Source organism: Coturnix japonica, chromosome 6 (genome assembly GCF_054131305.1).
Source record: "Coturnix japonica strain WE chromosome 6, WE-NBRP24, whole genome shotgun sequence".
NCBI classification, from domain to species: domain Eukaryota; kingdom Metazoa; phylum Chordata; class Aves; order Galliformes; family Phasianidae; genus Coturnix; species Coturnix japonica.
Window position 1 is genome coordinate 17,009,042 of NC_140668.1, and position 20,041 is coordinate 17,029,082.

Below are 20,041 nucleotides of genomic sequence, written 5' to 3' on the forward strand. Positions count from 1 at the left end.
TTGAGCAAACACTCTCTGGGAGGACTCAGCACATGTCTGGAATTAGTCACTGACCACTAGAAATCTGGTGTTTAATTCAACAGATTTTAATGTACTGTCATGATGCTGTTGTCTTTCAGGAGCGGTTGGCCATGAGGACCCCGGGACACCACAGGGGAGATGAGTGGGAAGGATAAAAAATGACATCATCTGTTACTGATATGCACTGGGCTCCTCAGATACAGGGAGCTCATAAATGTGGGCAATGTTTTAGATGTGCCAAGGTGCATCTCTTGTGCGCAGCACAGCAAGGCTGGGGCTTCATCAGCAGTTGACATGAGGATAGAAGAGAAGGGAGAGAGAGCGTACAGAGTTCACACAGTGTGAGCCTGCTGTGAGCTGACTGCTGGAGCATTGATAACAGACCACAGCATGGTAAGTGTCTAGCAGTAGGCAATGGAGCTACTTTTCCTGGAGGGATCACCAATCTGGGACACCCCATAGCTGATCTGGCTGCAGGCAACGCATGATTCTTTACTATGTTAAAAGCCTTCTGCTCCAACTGAGGGCTTCTGTGCTGCAGTATCAGACCACAGCCATGAGGGCTGCGTGTCCCAGCACGGCTGCAGGCTGTGCAGCCGGGGCTGCAGGCGGGTGCCCAGGGCTGTCCTGCAGAGCAGGGTCCCTGCTGTGCCCCAGGGGCTGTGTGCCAGGTATGGGACTCTGCCGCCTGCCAGGCTCAGCACTCAGCCTGCCCGGGGAGCTGCCCAGGGCGCTGCGGGGAGACGTGTGGGGGGAAGGAGCCCCCCGGCAGGGCTTGTGCTGCCACAGCTGCTGCCTGGGGCAGGGGGATCACAGCTCCACTGCACAACAGGATGTTTGTGAACGATCTTGGCAAGAGGAGAGCGAAGGCAGGGATTTTGCAATTATTTTTCTGAGGGAAAGCAGAAAGGACTGGAGGCAGAAATAGAATAGGGGCTGTAAAATTTAAAACACAGCTATGTTACTCACAAGTATTTCTTCAATCAATTGCTTGTTTTGTGAACAGTGACACAGGTTGTGCTTTCAACCTCTCATTTCTAAAAGGAAAGAATCAGTTTGTTGTTCTCTGAAGACTTTAATATTGCACTTACCCTGCAAACAGGCATATTTGTCTAAGACATATTGAAGTGCAAAAAGGCTGGGGCTGGGGGTCTAAGAGAAGCTGGAGTAAAAATATGTGATGAGTAAAGGGCACCTAACAGGAAAGTACTCAGGAGTCTGGGATATGATTATGAAATGAGAAAAAAGTAAGAGCTCCTTAATCTTCTACTTCTGTAGGGACGGTGAAGTTCACGAAAATAAATTGAAGTTATGGAGTTAAATGAAAATTATCCAAAGGTAAATGAATACATTTCACAGTACAGCAGAAGAACTGTCTCTGAGAATGGTCTGGACTTGTCATTATCTTCTGCACTCTGAACAGGACTCCAAGCACAACAACAGCAGATGCCCAACAGCAGCTCCATCAGCGAGTTCCTCCTGCTGCCGTTGGCAGACACGTGGCAGCTGCAGGTCCTGCACTTCTGGCTCTTCCTGGGCATCTACCTGGCTGCCCTCCTGGGCAACGGCCTCATCAGCACAGCCGTAGCCTGCGACCGCCGCCTGCACACCCCCATGTACTTCTTCCTCCTCAACCTGGCCCTCCTCGACCTGGGCTGCATCTCCACCACTCTCCCCAAAGCCATGGCCAACGCCCTCTGGGACACCAGGGCCATCTCCTACACAGGATGTGCTGCACAGGTCTTTTTCTTTCTCTTCTTCATCTCAGCAGAGTATTCCCTTCTCACCATCATGTGCTATGACCGCTACGTTGCCATCTGCAAGCCCCTGCACTATGGGACCATGATGGACAGCAGAGCTTGTGCCACCATGGCAGCAGCTGCCTGGGGCACTGGGGTTCTCTTTTCCCTGCTGCACACTGCCAGTACGTTTTCACTGCCTCTCTGCCAAGGCAATGTTGTCAACCAGTTTTTCTGTGAAATCCCCCAGATCCTCAAGCTCTCCTGCTCAGAATCCTACCTCAGGGAAGTTGTGTTTATCTTTTTTAGTATCAGTTTAATCTTTGGGTGCTTTGTTTTCATAGTTGTGTCATATGTGCAGATCTTCATGGCTGTGCTGAGGATGCCCTCTGAGCAGGGACGGCACAAAGCCTTCTCCACGTGCCTCCCTCACCTGGCTGTGGTCTCCCTATTTATCATCACTGGCTTTTATGCCTATCTCAATCCCTACTCTGTCTCCTCTCCATCCATGAACCTGATGGTGGCAGTTATGTACTCAGTGGTACCGCCAGCACTGAACCCTATTATCTACAGCATGAGGAACCAGGAAGTCAAGGATGCAGTGAGGAAAGCGATGTCCATATGTGTTTCAAAAACACTGAACTGCCCATCTTTTCTAATTCATGACAAGTAATGCAGCTTTTTACTGTTGCAAACACTTTGTTTTATATAGTTTTGATCAATTTTTATAATTGTAATGTATTAAATGTTATTCTTTTTTTTTTTTTTTTGCTAAAATATAATTATTGAAATAAATTCCTCTTATCTTGTGCCTTTGTTGTGTAGCCCAGAGACACTGTATATAATGAACCAGGCTCTCTGTGAACCTTAACAGAATAAAGGACGTGCAGTGACTTTGTCTTTCCTCCTTCTTGTGAGACATTTATGGAGGTCTTGGGGTTGGATGTGCTCAGAAACCCACAGTCCAGCAGGAAGCAAATAGCTATTCATCAAACTGTGCAGTGACTTCAGCCTGCAACAGCTGATGGGCCATCCCTGGTCTCCTGGCTGGGGTCTGTGTTTTCAGGCTCACATCTGTCAGTGCCTCTGACAGGCCAGCAGCAGCAGTTGGTTTGCATGTTGGTTGTCACATCCCCTCTTCATCATTCCCTGTGAGACCCTGCACAGGACAAGTTCTTGGATATGGGTTATCACGTCAGAAGTTTCCAAGCTTCATAGAATCATAGGATCATAGAACTACCCAGGTTGGAAAAGACCTTGAATATCATCAATTCCAACCGCAGCCTAACCATAGTACACTAACTCTAACAACCCTCTGCTAAATCATATCTCTGAGCAGCACATCCAAAAAGCTCTTGAACACATCCAGAGACGATGACTCAACCACCACCCTAGGGAGCCTATTCCTGTGTTTAACTACCCTTTCTGTAAAAAGGTGTTTTATAACGTCCAGCCTGAACTTATCCTGGCACAACTTGAGGCCATTTCCCCTCATCCTGTCACTTGTCACCAGTGAGAAGAGAATTGCCCCACTCTCACTGTAAGCCCCCATCAGATCCCTCAGCCTCTCCTCATAGGGTTGATTTTCCAAGCCCTTCACAAGCCTCTTTGCCCTTCTCTGGACCTGCTCCAGTACCTCCATGACTTTATTGTTCTGAGCTGTCCAGAAATGAACACAGTACTCGAGGTGTAACCTCACCAATGCCGAGTACAGGGGAAGGATGACTTCCCTAGTCCTGCTCACCACACCATTCCTGATCCAAGCCAGGATGCCATTGGCCCTCTTGGCCACTTGGGCACACTGCTGGCTCATATTCAGCCAACTGTCCATCAGCACACCAAGGTCCCTTTCCATCAGGTAGCTTTCCAGCCACACCTCCCCAAGTCTATATGGTTGCCTGGGGTTGTTGTGACCAAAATGCAGGACCCAACAACTGGTCCCATTGAAGCTCACGCCATTAATCTTGACCCATAGATCCAGCCTATCCAGGTCCCTCTGTAAAGCCCTTCTCCCCTCAGGCAAATCAACACTCCCTTCCAACTTGGTATCCTCTACAAACTTACTGAGGGTGCACACAATCCCCTCATCCAGATCATCAGTGAAGAAATATAGAAGATATACAAAATAGCTTCCAAAACCCAAAGATGAACTCAGAGCTGAATATGTACAAAACTTAATTTTGTCAGCTGCAAATTTTATCATGATATAAACCAAGGTCAAACAGCATAGCAAAATAAATACCCTAATCCAGAATCCAGAGTTGACAAATAATGCAGCAGGGAAAGGAAGCAGGAAGCAAGGAGCTGTGCACTGAAGCTTTATGAGAAGGCTCAGCAAGCTCCACAAATAAGGGAACAATCAGCATCATTGCCAGCAGTTCTCCAGCTCCCACGAAGCCCTGTGTTATCTCACTCTGAATAGATGTGCTGTTATCTCAACCCTTGGAGACTCACATCAGGCACCAAAATGACGGTGGTGGTTGAACCCAGCAGGTGGGTCAGCTGCACACAGTGCTCTGTGCACTGCCCCATTCCCAGTGCGATGGGGAGGAGAACTGGGAAAAAAAGTACAACTTGTGTGTTGTAACAAAGCAATTTACTAAGAGAGATAAAAGGAGAGGAGTAATAGTTATCACTATATATCTGTTGATATGGAATTGTATGTAACAATTGATGCACAAGCACTTGCTCAGCACCACCAGACTGATGCCCAGCTGGGCCCTGGGCAGTCAAGAGAGTGAGATGAACTCCCAACACTTTCAACACTCCTTCTGCTTGCTGTCAGATGGTACGCAACATCCCTTCAGCCACTATCAGTCAGCTGTCCTCACTGTTCCCTCCCACTTCCTTGAGCCCTCCACTGACCATGGCCTTGGCTCTGTACAATGCTGCTTAGCAGCAGCTGTAAACACCACAGTGTTATCAACGTTTTTTTTCACCTAGAACCAAAACACTGCACCATAGCAGGCAGTCTGAAGAAAAAAATTCCATCCCAGATGTAACTCATATTCCTGCTTTTCCTCCTCCTCTTGTTCTTCCTTATCAGGAGGCAAGGAACACAATCTGCCGCTCTCCTCTTTGTGCCCTTTCCATCAGTATTCAGGTGGCTCCTCTGCCATCCCCAGGCAGAGCTCAGTGCACTCTCACAGATGGCAGCAGCCATTTCTAATTGTCCTTGGCCACCCGTCATAAAGAATTGATATCTGCTCTGCTACAGTTCAGAGGTGAGAACCATCCCACCATGTCCCTGAGAGACAAACAAGACACTAGGCCTGCAAAGGCACAGAGATTTGGAGTTCGCTGAGTGAATGTTTGTGGTCCTCTCATTAGTGTAAAGATTCTTCAGAAAGCATCCCCTTCCAGAAGCATGTTTTGATTTAGCCTGTCTGGGCCTTGCATCTACACTGTGGTACTGATGTTCAGGGCCTTGCTCAGAAGCAGCAGCCTGCATGAAAGGAAATGCTCTGTGGTTTTCTCTTGTGTTGTCCCGTTTACTTCCCATGCTTCCCGCACTGGTCTACAGGCACTATAGGGCAGCAGCAGGTTGGGGTTACCCCCAGAGGGTACACAGTAAGATTTAGGACGAGGTATTGGCAATAAGACCTTCACTGAGGAATCCTCACACAATCCTATAGAACAACTCAGAGGCTTTCTCTGCAATCTCCAACAGCAACAACATCCCTCAGCCCTTCTCTGTCACATCCAATTCCCCTCCCTTCCCACTTCGGACCTGGTTTAAAGCCCTTTAATCAATCAGTGCAGGAGCATTTCAGATGGGGTCATGGAGGAGGCAGACTGCCATTCTTGGGGTGGCCATTTTCCCAGGAGGGCATGGTGGGAGGGCTTGTCCCGTCCAGTTCAACCAACACTTGTATCCACCCAGCAGAAGGCTGTGCCCTCTGTGTCCCACTTGAACTCTGCATGGAGCTTACAGTTGGCAGTGACATGGCTGAGAAGCTCTGGGCATGGATTAAGGGATAGGGAAGTAAGGTACCTTCCTAACTTCCTCCCTGCATACCTTAGCAACTTCCTTGTAATCTCCCCAAGTATCCTGTCCCTTCTTCCAGAGGGCGTAGATTCTCTTTTTCTTCCTGAGTCTCAACAATTGTTCCCAGTTCATCTGCACTGGTGTTCTTCCCCTATGGCTCACCTTATGGCATTCAGGGACAGCCTGATCTTGTGCCTTTAAGATTTCCATCTTGAGGAGTGTCCAGGCTTCCTGGACCCCTTTACCCATAAGGAGCGACTCCCAAGGGACCTGTGCTACAAGTGTCCTGAACAGGTCAAAGTCCGCCCTCTAGAAGTTCAGGATAGTAGTTTTGCTAGTCACCCTTCTGACATCTCCAAGAATAGAGAATTCTACCATTTCATGGCCACTCTGCCCAAGACAGTCCCCAACCTTCTCAACTCCTACCAGTCCTTCCCTGTTAGTGAAGAGCAGGTCTAGCAAGGAACCACCCCTGGTAGGACTTCATACCAGCTGTGTAAGGAAGCTGTCTTGCATGCAATCTATAAACCTCTTGGACTGATTCCTCTGCTATTTATTATATTCCCAGCATATATCAGAGAAGTTGTAGTCTCCCAAGAAAATGAGTGCTGGCAATCTTGCGACTTCAGTAAGCTGCTCATAGAATGCCTCACCCATCAATTAGGCGGTCTATAAGAAACCTTTAGCAAGATGTCACACTTACAGGCCTTTCCCCTGATCCTTACAAACATGCACTTCATTCTGAAGCCCAAGCTCTTCAACATCAAAACTCTCTTTAATATAAAGGGCCACACCACCACCCTTCCTTCCTCCTCTATCCCTTCTGAAGAGCTTGTAACCATCCATCACAGCACTGCAGTCATGGCAGTGGTCCCACCATGGGTCAGTAATAGCAACTAGGTTATGGTTTGTCAGATGCAGAGTTGCTTCCAGCTCCTCCTGCTTGTTGACCAAGATGCGTGCGTTGGTGTAGACGCACTTCAGCTGAGGCATCTGCCTCTCTCCCAGCTCAAACAGCATTTCCCTAGGCTTCTCTCTGGTAAGCCCTGTTTTGTCCCCTCCCCCATCGTAGCTAGTTTAAAGCTCTTTCGATAAGCCCCACTACCGTCTGTGCTAGGATTCACTTCCCCCTTTGAGACAGTTGGGTTCCATTCATGGATAACAGACCATGGGCCAAGTAAACTGTCCTGTGATCAAAGAACCCAAAGTTTCTGGCTCAGTACCAACCTCTGAGACAATTGTTCATTGCTTTGCTTTCCAAGCCTGCTCTGTGTCCCTCACTGCCACTGAAGGTACAGAACAAAAAATCATTTGATCTCCCACTTTGTGAACTAAATGGCCTAAATTCCTGAAATCTCTTTTTATAGTTTGTAGTCTTATCTAAGAAATTTCATCACTGCCCACCTAAACTATGAGTAGTGGAAAATAATCAGTGGACCTAACCAGCATGGGGAGTTTCCTCATTATGTTCCTGACCTGAAGCCAAGAAGGCAGCAGACTTCCTGACAACTCTGGTCCAGTCTGCAAATGGGGCCCTCTATTCCTCTGAGAAGGGAGTCACCCACCACGACCACCCTTCTTTCTTTCATGGCAGAGGAAGTCACAAGGCTTGGTAGTGACTGCCTTGCATTAGGTTCCCTCCTAGGCAGATCCTCCATTGCCTCCCTATTCTTATCTCCTTCAGATTTCAGAGTGTCAAACCTGTTGCTTAGATGGATCAGGGGTCGAGGGCTAGGCAGGCATGGGGGGGCTCCTGTGATGTTGAGTTGGGACTCTCTTCCAACCCTCCTCATCAGTCAGGTCTGTCTGACTGTGACAGGGCAGGGAGTCAACCACTTTTCTGGGGGTATCTGCCTGGCAGCCTTCCCTCGGGGATGCCAGCAAGTCACTCCACCAGCCCATCTCCCGATCACACACCCTGATGGTAAATTGTGAGTAAAACCTTGAGTAAAGTGAGAGTTCACCTAGAGAAAAGTATGAGTAGAAACCTGGATTGACGTGAGGGTAAACCCAGAGTAAAACCAGGATCCCATCCATCATCATGCTCAGCCTCTAAGAGGAACATTTTCCAGTGTTGCTGTGTAAAAATATAGGTTCCTCACATCTAACCTATGTCTCCCCTTTTTAATTTAAATCCATTTCCATTTGTCCTGTTATCAACAGACCATCCCATCCTTATTCTAGCGTTAGGCATCTCATCCTCAGATGGAAACCCTGGGGCTGAATTGGGATCAGTTTTTCAAAGAACCACGGGGGCTGCAATTTCACCTAGCTGAGTTCAGATGTGCACAGTGAGGTGTCTGTGTGTGAGTCCCTCATCTGAATCCTTGGTTTTTATTCCACAGTGACTGCACTGCTTATACACAGACTCTCAGTGATGCCCAAGGTGCCTTAGGTGATCCTAGTTTTGTGCTAGTGCTTGTAAACTGTGACGGAAAATCTATGAGATAGACACCTCCTTCTGGAGCATCAGCTGAGGCCCAGAAGGGAGGTATTCTTGGCCATCCTAAATACCACTGCAGCCCCGTGCTTAGGGCACCCATTGTGTCTTTTGCACCTGACCCCATGGAGTATGTAGTGATATTCAGCTTATCAAAAGGATGAGCTCAGAACAGAAGAGGCAGATCTTCCTCTCTGCTCCATCTGTGGCATAGTCTGGATTTCAAGGCATTGCAAAGCTATGGCACATCTACGTTCTTGCACTGATGACACTTTAGCATGCTCTGGGCTCGCATTTCAATGGCATCTAATAAATCTAGGGTCATACCAGTTGACAGGAAGCTGGCAAATGTTGTCACATTGTAAGGAAGAGCAAGAAAGATGACACGGGCAACTATGGACCTGTCAGTCTCACACCAGTGCCTGGTAAAATTATGGAGAAAATGATGGTGGGAGTTATGGAAAAACAACTGAAGGACAGGTCACAGACAACACAAGATACAGAGGGGAAGGTCCTATTTAATTTCAGGTCTTTTTATGACACCTTTATCCATTGAGCTGAACAAGGGAAGGCAGTTGATGTAATCCTTGAGGATTTCAGTAGAGCTTTTGATACTATTTCTCCAGCACCCTTCTGGACAGAAATTCCTGCATACAGCTAGACAGAAACAGAACATGGTGTGTTGTAATACAAGAAGAATTTTACAGAGCAGCAGCCATAGATTGAGATAAGGAGTTCACAGAGCAGCAGCTGCGGAGCAGGATAAACAGCATGAGAACAAAGGACATCTCTAGGAAAAGAATGAATGGCTCGTGGCTTTGAAGGGGGGTTATAGGGTTGTTATTGCAGTAGCTTTCCTCCAATTAGCGTGTGTGATTTTTGGACACCCTTGTCTGTCTCCTTTAAAATCATGGCTTTTCGGGCAATAAATTGACGCAGCTATATGTAACTATATTGGTGTTTGTCTGTTTGTCCCAGCACGCTGACATTTTGCCTTTCAGGTTCACCAGCAGTGGTGGGTGAGCAGTTGGCCAGTAGTTCTGTCCCAAAGGATTATTGTCAGTGTGTTCCATCGGGCTGGTAGATGGTCACTTCCAGAGTTCCCCAGGGTTCCATTTTAGGGCCACTTTCCTTTCATGTTTATGCAGATGACTTGCATGCAGGACTAGAAGATGTTCTGAGCAAGTTTGCTGATGAGACCAGATGAGGAGGTGCTGTTGCCTCCACTGAGGGTGGAGAGGACTTGCAGAGAGATGTGGACAAGTCAGAGAAGTGGGTACCAGTTGGTACTAAGCACCAAGTGCATAACGCATAACAAGAACAATTGCCTGATTGTGCACCTGGGTATGGGCAACCCTGGACATAAACACTGTCTGTATATTGGACACATGAGAGAGGTCTGACTGAAAAGCATTGGGGGTCCTGCTCAACACAAAATTTTAAGTGAGTCAGCAGTGTGCCCAGCCAGCCAAGAAGGCCAACAGTCCCCTAAAGTGCATCAAGCACTTTATTGTCAGCTGGGTGGGAGAAAGGTTTGTCCCTCTTTGCTCTGCATTGCTGCAGCCTCACCTGGAGCACTGGGTGCACTTCTGGGCAATGCAGAACATAAAGAACATCAAACTATGGGAGAGTGTGCACAGGAGGGCACTGGAACTGAGAGATCTGAAGTTTGGAGTTTCACTGGGATTGACTGCTTGTTCAGACTGGGCCCTTCTCACACCCCACATCCTGTGATGAGACACAGGGCACATTTGGGATATGAACTTTAACAGCATCCTTGCACCACATGCAAATGCTTTTCCCAGTGCTCCAGTGTTCCACCACCCATTGCTTTCAACATAGTTTTCAACACCCCATTGTATCTTTTAATTTTACCAGAAGCTGGTGCATGGTAGGGGATATGATAAATCCACTCAGTGCCGTGAACTTTGGCCCATGTATTTATTAAGGGAATTTTTGAAATGTGTCCCATTATGAGACTCAGTTCTTTCTGAGGTGTCATGTCTCTATAGGACTTGTTTCTAACAACCCAATATTGTGTTTCTGGCAGTAGCATTGGGTACTGCGTATGTTTCAAGCCACCCAGTGGTTGCTTCCACCATGGTAAGCACAAAACGCTTATCATTATGAGATCCTGGCAAGGTGACATCATTCACCTGTCACTCCTCCCCATATTTATACTTTTGCCTTGGCCTTCCCCCCAGAGAGGCTTCATATTCTTGGCTTGTTTAATTATGGCACATGATTCACAGTCATGAATAACCAGTGCAATAGCATCCATAGTTAAGTCCACCCCTCAGTCTCTAGCCCAATTATATGTTATGTCCATTCCTTGATGGCCTGAGGTCTCATGGAACCATCAAGCTTGAAATAATTCACTCTTGTTCTGCCAGTCCAAGTCTATTTGAGCCACCTCAATTCTGGCAGCTCAATCTACCTGATGGTTGTTTTGTTGTTCTGCAATAGCCTGACTCTTGGGCAAGTGTGCATCCACGTGACACACCTTTACAATCATATATTTTTTTTGAGCAGTTATGTTTTTCTACAGTTTAACAGCCCAAATAGGTTTACACCTCCGTTGCCAGTTATTTTGTTCCCACTGCTGTAACAACCCCCATAAGGCATTTGCCACCATCCATGAGTCAGTATAAAGATAAAGCATTGGCCACCTCTCCCGTTCAGCCACATCTAAGGTCAGCTGGACAGCTTTTACCTCTGCAAACTGACTTGATTCTCCTTTACCTTCAGTGGCCTCTGCGACCTGTCGTGTGGGGCTCCAAACAGCAGCTTTCCATCTCTGATGCTTCCCTACAATATGAAATGATCCATCAGTGAAAAGAGCATATTTCTTTTCATTTTCTGGTAGTTCGATGTATGGTGGGGCCGCTTTAGCACATGACACCTCTTCTCCTGGTGATGTTCCAAACTTTTTATCTTCAGGCCAGTTCATGATCACTTCTAAAATTCCTGGACGATTGAGGTTCCCCATCCGCGCTTGTTGTCTAATCAGTGCAATCCACTTGCTCCAGGTGGCATCGGTAGCATGATGGGTGGAGGGAACCTCCCCTTTCAACATCCGGTTCATCATTGACAGTCGAGGTGCCAGAAAGAGCTGCATTTCAGTACCAGCTACTTCGGAAGCAGCCCGAGCCCCCTTATACGTGGCTAAGATCTCCTTCTCAGTTGGAGTGTAGCACTCTTCAGACCCCTTGTACGCTCAGCTCCAAAATCCCAGGGGTCAGCCTTGGGTCCCTCCTGAGGCTCTTTGCCACAAACTCCAAGTGGGACCTTTCTCTCCAGCAGCAGTATAGAGGATGTTCTTTACATCCTGTCCAGTCCGTACTGGCCCCAGGTCCACAGCATGGGCTATCTCCTGTTTAATCTGTTCAAAAGCCTGCTGCTGCTCTGGGCCCTATGCAAAATCATTCTTCTTCTGCATCACCTGATAAAGGGGGCTTACAATGAGGCTGTAGTTTGGAATGTGCATCCTCCAAAAGCCCACTGCACCCAGGAAAGATTGTGTCTCTTTCTTGCTAGTTGGTGGAGACATGGCAGTGATTTTGTCAGTCACTGTTGGGATGTGATGACATCCATCCTGCCACTTTATACCTAAGAACTGAATTTCCTGGGCAGGCCCTTTTACTTTGCTTCACTTAATAGCAAAACTGGCTCATAGAAGAATTTGAATTATTTGCTCTCCAGCACAGCAGCACTCAGTGGGGGTGTGACCTCATTCAGGCCACGGTAGTCTACTGTCAACCTCCATTCTCCACTGGCTTTACGCACTGGCCATATGGAGCTGTTAAAAGGTGAGTGAGTTTTACTGATCACTCCCTGATTCTCCAACTGGCGAATCAAATCATGAATGGGGAGCAAGGACTCCCTGTTGGTGCGATACTGCCGTCTGTGCACTGTCTTTATAGCAATCGGTACCTGCTGCTCTTTTATTTTTACTCGTAGCAGCCTCACAACAGACGGGTCCTCTGACAGGACAGGTAAAACTGACAGCTGTTTAATGTTGTCCATATCTACAGCAGTGATTCCAAAGGCCCAGTGATACCCCTTAGTATCCTTGAAATGCCCTCTTCTGAGGTAATCAATACCAAGTATGAACGGAAACCCTGGGCCACTCACATAGGATGTTTTTTCCAGTCTTTACCAGTGAGGCTTATTTCAGCCTCCAACACAGTCAATTCTTGAGAGATATCCAGAAATATGGATTGATTCTGTCCCTTCATGACTGGAGGGCATTAGGGTGCACTGTGCACCGGTATCCACCAGTGCCTTATATTTCTGTGGTTCTGATGTGCCAGGCCATCAAATCCACACAGTCCAATAAACTCTATTATCCCTTCCACTCCCTTGAATGAGGGCAGGGCCCCTCTATTGGTTACCTGTGATAACTGGAGCAGCCGTACTGGTGGTTGGACTGTATTGTAGTTCCCTCACCCGTGCTCATAGTACAGGAGTAGGCTGGTCATGCCACTTCCTCATGTCTTCTCTGTGGTCACGTAGGTAACGCCACAAGGAAACACACAGTGCAATTTACTGTTGTTCCTTGCTCGATCTGGAAAGCGCTTGTGTCTAATAGCTGAGATTTTTAATGATACACATGAAGGCTTTATGATCGTTAATGGCTTTACGATCTCTCGCCTTCAACTGAAGCAGCAGCTAGGCCAATTACCAAGTGACACCAAGGAGATGAAGTGGCAAAATGGTGATTTATTGAAACAGACACATCCTTATATAACCTACGCCTTTTTGTCTACACCCACTGTATTACACTAAGATTCTTCCAGAATATGGGGAAGGGCCTGTCACATCACAACAAGCTACCGTCCCAGCTGTCCCAGCAGCGAAGCAACCAGGTAACAAGAGATTCATTCTGGTGCCGTGTGAACTCCTTTCTTACGCCTTCGATTTCAGTCATCTTCAGGGGTCGACAAACAGTAATAGAGATTTCCTCCTCATCACTCTCTTCTTCATGCCACTTTTCCTTTTGCCTTTCTCGGTACTGATCCAGTCCTGTCACCTGGATCTTCTGTTGCCTCCTCCTCCACTTCTTTTTTCCGTTCTAGACGTGAGTACATCCATTTCCATTTCTTGCCTTCCACAGAGGCAACTGATATTGTTACTGGTGCCTCCTGTGACTGATCAAAATCGACTTGGGGATTTCCCTTTTTGGCTTGAACCTCAGCTCGGAAATTCTCTCTTTTCGGAACAGTGTTATATAGAGCACGGTAAGCACAAGCCAAGCCCCAAATAAGTCGTACCCCCTTAGATCTATCTAGGCTGCACCATCCCTGACTCAAATACTGGCTTAGTTTCTCGGGATCCCACAGGTGTTCAAGAGTTAAATCCCATGACATTGCGGGCCCCCACATCTTGGCGAACCTGAAGGCAAAAGGTCAGTGTTCTAGGACAAACAACCACACACCAATGTTACCTCGATCTGGTAACCTGGAAAGTCAAGTCCCTTTGTGAATGTGTATCGACGGCCCCGACCAAGTCACAGCTGCTTGTTACACCAATATGGTCAGCGGTAAAATGGCGTTTATTGGAATGTGAGGGTCCCTTATATAGGTATCCAGTTTCATCCTTATCTTTTATACATATGCATGACCCAGCAGGGGAAGGCCTATCACGTTACATCCCGAGGGTCGTACTTCGCCTAATACAACATCTCCCCTTCCCCATGCCCAATAAAACCAAGACCCGTAACACGCGACCGCTAAAACTATCCCTAACATATAAAAGTGTTAGTTTTCATATATAAATTTTGTGGTGAGTTATTTAAAAAGTGACGTAAACATGCAAAGGTATGTGGTGCAGTGTATAATAATGTTAGTGGTTCTTTAGTTAGTATTTTCAAGGCATCTTGGGCTTATGCAGCTCATTATCATGCGCTGTAAACAACCCTGAATACATTGAAACAAACAAGGTAAACAAATTCTTAAAACTAAAAGACTAAAATGATAGGAACACTGTGGTGGCATTAGCTTAACAGACCAGCATGCCAGCATGCCAGCCTCTCAATTTCTCTAAAAGCATAAACTACAACTACTCCTAGAGCTAAAATAAATGCAAAAATTCTGGCTGTAGAACCCCACAAACGAACCTCATCCCCTTATAACAATCACACAAAGGCACACAGTCAATAATGTAACAGATGTCCTTCTCGTGAGTACTGACAGCTGTTCTTCATTCGTCCCTTTTCTTTTTCCTGTGGGGTCGCTTCGCGGATGCAGCTGGCAGGCTCCCACCACCTGTACCTAGAAGGAAAGTACTCAGCTTTTCGATTACTTTTCTGTTTCTCCCAGAACATCCTTTTGGGCGATCGCTGTATCAGGTTTTATTTTTCTCGACGGAACCCATAAAATTTTTCCCGATTCTCTGTCCTTTACTGCAGCATAACCTCTGCCCCAAACTAAAACAGACCACCCTGATTCCCAGGTACCATCGTCCCGTCTTATCTTTACTGGTGGCCCCTCGTCAATGATTCTTGGTTGCCAGTGTTTCTGTATTGGGGTGTGCTTACTCTCTCCTCGTTCAAAATGATTGATTGCATAAAGTGCTCGGGCCAATACTTCTGCCTGTTGGGCTATTGGGATCCTACCTCTGTGACCCTCCCCCTCCCCAAGGACACGTATCTTATCCTTCAGGAGGCGGTTGGCCCTCTCCACAATTGCTTGTCCCTGGGAATTCCCAGGGATGCCTGTAGAGTGAGATATTCCCCACCGTTCAAGCCAATCTTGTGTAGACCGCGAGATGAAACACGAGCCATTGTCTGTTTTGATGTGTCGCGGCACCCCCAGGACCGCGATGGCAGTGGCCCAATGTTGCTGAGCAGCAGGAGAGTTAGCACGCGTGTGTTGGGTGGCAATGATGATCGTCGATGATGTGTCCACGGTGACCGCCAACCATTGCTTTGGAGCCATACGTTGTTCTAAAGTGAAGTCAGTCTGCCAGATATCTAGAGGAGAGAGCCCCCGAGGGTTAACTCCCGCCCCCAACGCAGGTGCTGAATTACAGTGCGGGCATGTTTGAACCACTTCTCGAGCTGCGGATAGAGGAATGGAACATGCTCGTGACAAAGCTCGTGCTCCAATGTGCAGAGAGGAGTGTAAGTCACGTGCCTTTTGAAGTGTAAGCACCTGTCCACCTGCTACCCGGTCAGCCACCGCATTTCCAGCTGTAAAGAACCCTGGAACCTCCGAATGACTGTGGACATGAAGAATGGCCACAGATGCAGATCGGGAGACCAGAGCCTCCTCCAGCAAGAAAGCGATCTCAGTGTTAGGCACACCCTCATTGCCCATGCGAAGCAGTAACTTAGCCACAAATGCTGAATCAGTGACCACATTACACGGAGTTTCTGGCCACAAACGTAAAGCCACTGCTACGGCCCTGGCTTCAAGCACCTGAACACTGACTGTTTTATCTGTTATCAGCTTGTGTTCCCACCTATTGGATGAATTCTGCCAAACCACCGCTCCCTGACCCGTGGCAGAAGAGGCATCTGTGAATACAGTTGGTCCCTCCATCGGGGTGTCAAGTACCCTGAGCTTTAATGAAAAACATCTGCTCCTGAGTCAAGCAAGGCTGTGATAAGGACGGAGTGAGGAACCTTTTTATAAGGCAATTGTCCCATAAAAGCCATAATTATCTTGACTATAGGCCGTTGACTGAGATCCATAGTTAAGGCCACTGCGGGTGAGAGATGTGGACTCTCCCCTGCGCCAAACTCAATGGCATGTGGGGCCCAAGTACTTGACTGCGGGAGGGACCCTGGGCCTGAGGTGCCCTCCCATTCTCGTTTCCCTGCGGCATAAGAGTGTATTTTCGGCAATGACGAGCTGTATGACCCAGCCTATTACAGGCTTGGCACTTGCTGTTAGTCTTGAGCTGCCCACCTGAAGCTTTACACTGTACCTTGAAATGGCCAGGCTGACCACATTTAAAGCAATTGCCCTTGGACTGACCATTTTGTATGGCCATGACAGAAAGCAATGCGTTTGCTAGCCCCTCATTAGACAGCGGTGTTGTCTGTTGTTTGTCCAGCACATACTTAATAATTTCACCCGGAGTCTCAAGATCGTCAGGGGCAGCTCGAATGATGTCCCTAACATTTTTGTGAGCCTTCTGCTTCAGGCAATCCTTTAAAACAGAAGCTTGCGCGTCCTTAGGTAGATCTGATCCTTCTACTGCTTGTATCAATCGATTAGCAAAATCAGAGAATGACTCTGAGGGACCCTGAGCAATCTCTGACCACGGGGCTGCAGGCTCTGCCTTTCTTATAAAGTTTCTAAAGGCAGTAGCAGCCGCCCCTGTAGTGGAAAGCAATTCCCCTGGGCGCAGGAGCCTAAGCTGTCTCTCTGGGGACCCAGCCATTTCCGCAGTTACTCCCGAAAGCCTCATTATATCAGTTCTCGGTTCCCCCTCCCTCCCATTAGCAGGGTGTTGAGCATCACGTCCAGCCTCAGCTACAATAGCTTTAAGTTGTATCATCCACTCCTCCCTCCACAAAGTAAACTGAACTGGCTCGAGAACGACTCTCATTAGACTCTCAATGTCATACGGGAGTAGGGGACCTGGGGCAATGAGTGCCTCAAAAGCACTTAGTGTCATCGGAGATCTCAGCCCCTTTTTCTCAATCGCTTCTGCAAACCGAGTAACTGCTTTTGCTTCCAAAGGTACCCAAACCGGTCCCTCCTGTCTGACGACAATCGGGAACACTGCATGATCTCGCTCCTTGAGTCCCGACTCACGCATTGATTCCTGGATGTCAGCCCAATTAGTGGGCCTGCGTGATAACTCTTGCTCCCCCCACAACTCCTCCCTCCATGGAGGCGAACCCGATACTGTGGGGCCGGGCAAAGCCTTCCGTTCCTCCCCCTTTTTGGAACACGATCCCTCCTCTGAGGGAGGCGGGTATGAGGGCGAGCCCACGCCTCCACGGCGCGCCGCCTCCATAAACCCTCCCCCCTCCGGACAAGAACCGCCCCCTTCGGGTGAGTGAAAGCTCTGCAAAGAGGGGTAAAGGCGGGGATATGATGGTGGCGCCTCCTTCGATGACTCAGCTTCCGCCTTCTTTTCCGGAGTTGTTTCGAGCGCGGCCATGGCCATCTTGGAATCAGCCGGCGTGGCCGACGCCATCTTGGATCCGGAGTCACTGCAAGAAAGCAGATCCCCCGCACCCCCCGAGACCCCGGACGTCCCGGAATCCAGACCAAAGACCCCTTTCGCGATGGCCTGGACTTGCTTCTCCTCCCTAGCCGCTTTAAGCGCACCTAGGACCAAACCCCAGGTTTTTAATTCTTTCGCTTTATGCTCGCGGGTGGCTCTCTGGAGCAGGGCCTCAGTGAAAGAGTCCCACCGCCCCGAATCGAGCAAAACGCCAGGGGAGGGTAAAAGCCGCGCCGACTCCAAGCAAGAGGCAACAGCGGCAATATCCTTCTTAGAAGGAGCATTCTTACCACAATAGGTTTTACAAAGTTGCAATACTACTCTAAAGACGGAATCCATTTACCCAGAGACCTGAAGTCTTCCTGGTCTTCTACGAACTATCGGCCGTAGGATAGGCGCAGCGCTGCATTCCCCTTTGCACCCCACCGAGAGTGCTTCCACGGGCTCGAACCGTGGATACCGCGTCCGTCAGCGCGGTTTTAGCCGTCGCACACTCACCTCCAGGACTTTGCCTCACACGGGGCACCAATTGTTACCTCGATCTGGTAACCTGGAAAGTCAAGTCCCTTTGTGAATGTGTATCGACGGCCCCGACCAAGTCACAGCTGCTTGTTACACCAATATGGTCAGCGGTAAAATGGCGTTTATTGGAATGTGAGGGTCCCTTATATAGGTATCCAGTTTCATCCTTATCTTTTATACATATGCATGACCCAGCAGGGGTAGGCCTATCACGTTACATCCCGAGGGTCGTACTTCGCCTAATACAACACACCAATATAGTTAATTATAGCTGTGTCCATCTATTGCCTGAAAAGCCGTACTTTTATAGCAAACAAACAAGGGTGTTCAAAAATCACACACACTAATTGGAAGAAAGCTTCTGCAATAAGAACCCTAAAACCCCACTTCAAAGCCACGAGCCTTTCACTCTTTTGCTAGAGGTGTCCTTGGTTCTCATGCTGTTTATCCTGCTCCGCAGCTGCTGCTCTGTAAAGTGCTTATCTTGATCCATGGCAGCTGCTCTGTAAAATTCTTCTTGTATTACAACAGAATGGCATTTCCCTGGGGTCTCCAGCACACCCCCAGCCAGCTGGCAAATGCCACTGAGGACCTTCAGGAAAGACATGCCCTGGGTAGTGACAATGTTCACTGGACAACTGTGAGCCCCACAATGGGTCTGGTACCTGTGTGCCACCTTCTGAACACCAGTAGCATGGTGTAGATGCAAGGCCCAGCCAGGCAAAATCAAATCATGCTTCTGGAAGGGGATGCTTTCTGAAGAGTCGTTACACTAATGAGAGGACCACAAACATTCACTCAGCTAACTCCAAATCTCTGTGCCTTTGCAGACCTAGAGTCTTGTTTGGTTCACAGAGACATGGTGGGTTGATTCTCAGCTCTGTACTGTAGCAAATGGGGTACAGATTCTGCATGACGGATGGGCAAGGAAGAAGAAGAAAGGCTTCTGCCATGCATGAGAGGGCACTGAGCTCTGCCTGGGGATGGCAGAGGAGCCAGCTGAGAACTGATAGAAAGGGCTCAGAAAGGAGAGCAGCAGATTCTGTTCCTTGCTTCCTGATCAGGAAGAACAAGAAGAGGGGACAGGCAGGAATCTGAGTTACAGCTCAGATTGAATTGTTTTCTTCAGACTGTCTGCTGTGGTGCAGTTTTTTGGTTCTTGGAGAAAACCATTGATAACACTCTGATATTTACAGCTGCTGCTAAGCAGTGTTGTACAGAGCCAAGGCCATGGTCAGTGGAGGGCACATGGAGCTGGGAGGGAACAGAGTGAGGACAGCTGACTGAAAGTGGCCAAAGGGACGTTCTGTATCACCTGACAGCAAGCAGAAATTGTATTGAAAGGGGTGGGAGTTCATCTCAATCTCCTCACTGCCCAGGGTCCAGCTGAGCATCAGTCTGGTGGTGCTGAGCAAGTGCTTATGCATCAGTTGTTACATACAATTCCATATCAACGGATATATAGTGATAACTATTACTCCTCTTCTTTTATCTCTCTTAGTAAACTGCTTAGTTACAACCCAGAAGTTGTACTCTTTTTCCCAGTTCTCATCCCCATCCCACTGGGAATGGGGCAGTGCACAAAGCACTGTGTGCTGCTGAGCCACATGTTGGGTTCAACAACCACTGTCATTTTGGTGCCTGATGTGAGACTCCAAGGGTTGAGATAACAGCACATCTGTCCAGAGTGAGATAACACAGGGCTTTGTGGGAGCTGGAGAAGTGCAGGCCATGGTGCTGATATGTGTGGATGTGCTCCCTATGTGTGGAGCTTGTTGAGTCTTCTCATGAAGCTTCACTGCACAGCTCCTAACTTGGTGCTTGGATGCTGGATTAGGGTATTTATTTTGCTATGCTGTTTGACCTCAGTTTGTACCACGATAAATTGGCAGCTGACAAAGTGAAGTTTTGTGCACATTCAGCTCTGCGGTCATCTTTGGGTTTTGGAAGTAATATTGTCCATATGATTAGGAATTACACAATTTACATTGTCGCCTCTGTGAGTCCGGGGGTGTACTGGATATTGTGTTGAGGGACATGGTTTAGTGGGAGCTATAGGTAATAGGTGAACGGTTGGACTGGATGATCTTTTAGGCCTTTTCCAACCTTGGTGATTCTATGAATCTATGATTGAGGTTAAACAAT

At 48.0% G+C, this 20,041-nt stretch overlaps 2 protein-coding genes across 2 annotated transcripts; one reads left to right on the forward strand and one right to left on the reverse strand.

Annotated features, from left to right (window-relative positions):
• Positions 1-1,437: 1,437 nt before the first annotated feature.
• Positions 1,438-2,653, forward strand: LOC146760395 (olfactory receptor 14C36-like). Its single transcript, XM_085551361.1, has one exon. It carries the CDS (start codon positions 1,468-1,470, stop codon positions 2,431-2,433), a length of 966 nt encoding a protein of 321 aa, XP_085407487.1. The 5' UTR covers positions 1,438-1,467; the 3' UTR covers positions 2,434-2,653.
• A 13,157-nt stretch (positions 2,654-15,810) lies between these two features.
• LOC146760396 (endogenous retrovirus group K member 8 Gag polyprotein-like) lies at positions 15,811-18,045 on the reverse strand. The gene has a single exon (XM_085551561.1). It carries the CDS (start codon positions 17,711-17,713, stop codon positions 15,887-15,889), a length of 1,827 nt encoding a protein of 608 aa, XP_085407687.1. The 5' UTR covers positions 17,714-18,045; the 3' UTR covers positions 15,811-15,886.
• Positions 18,046-20,041: the final 1,996 nt, after the last annotated feature.

What these genes read in the sequence shown, in the direction of transcription:
- LOC146760395 (XM_085551361.1), top strand. Translation starts at nt 1,468, where the DNA reads ATGCCCAACAGCAGCTCCATCAGCGAGTTCCTCCTGCTGCCGTTGGCA.
- LOC146760396 (XM_085551561.1), bottom strand. Translation starts at nt 17,713, where the DNA reads ATGGATTCCGTCTTTAGAGTAGTATTGCAACTTTGTAAAACCTATTGT.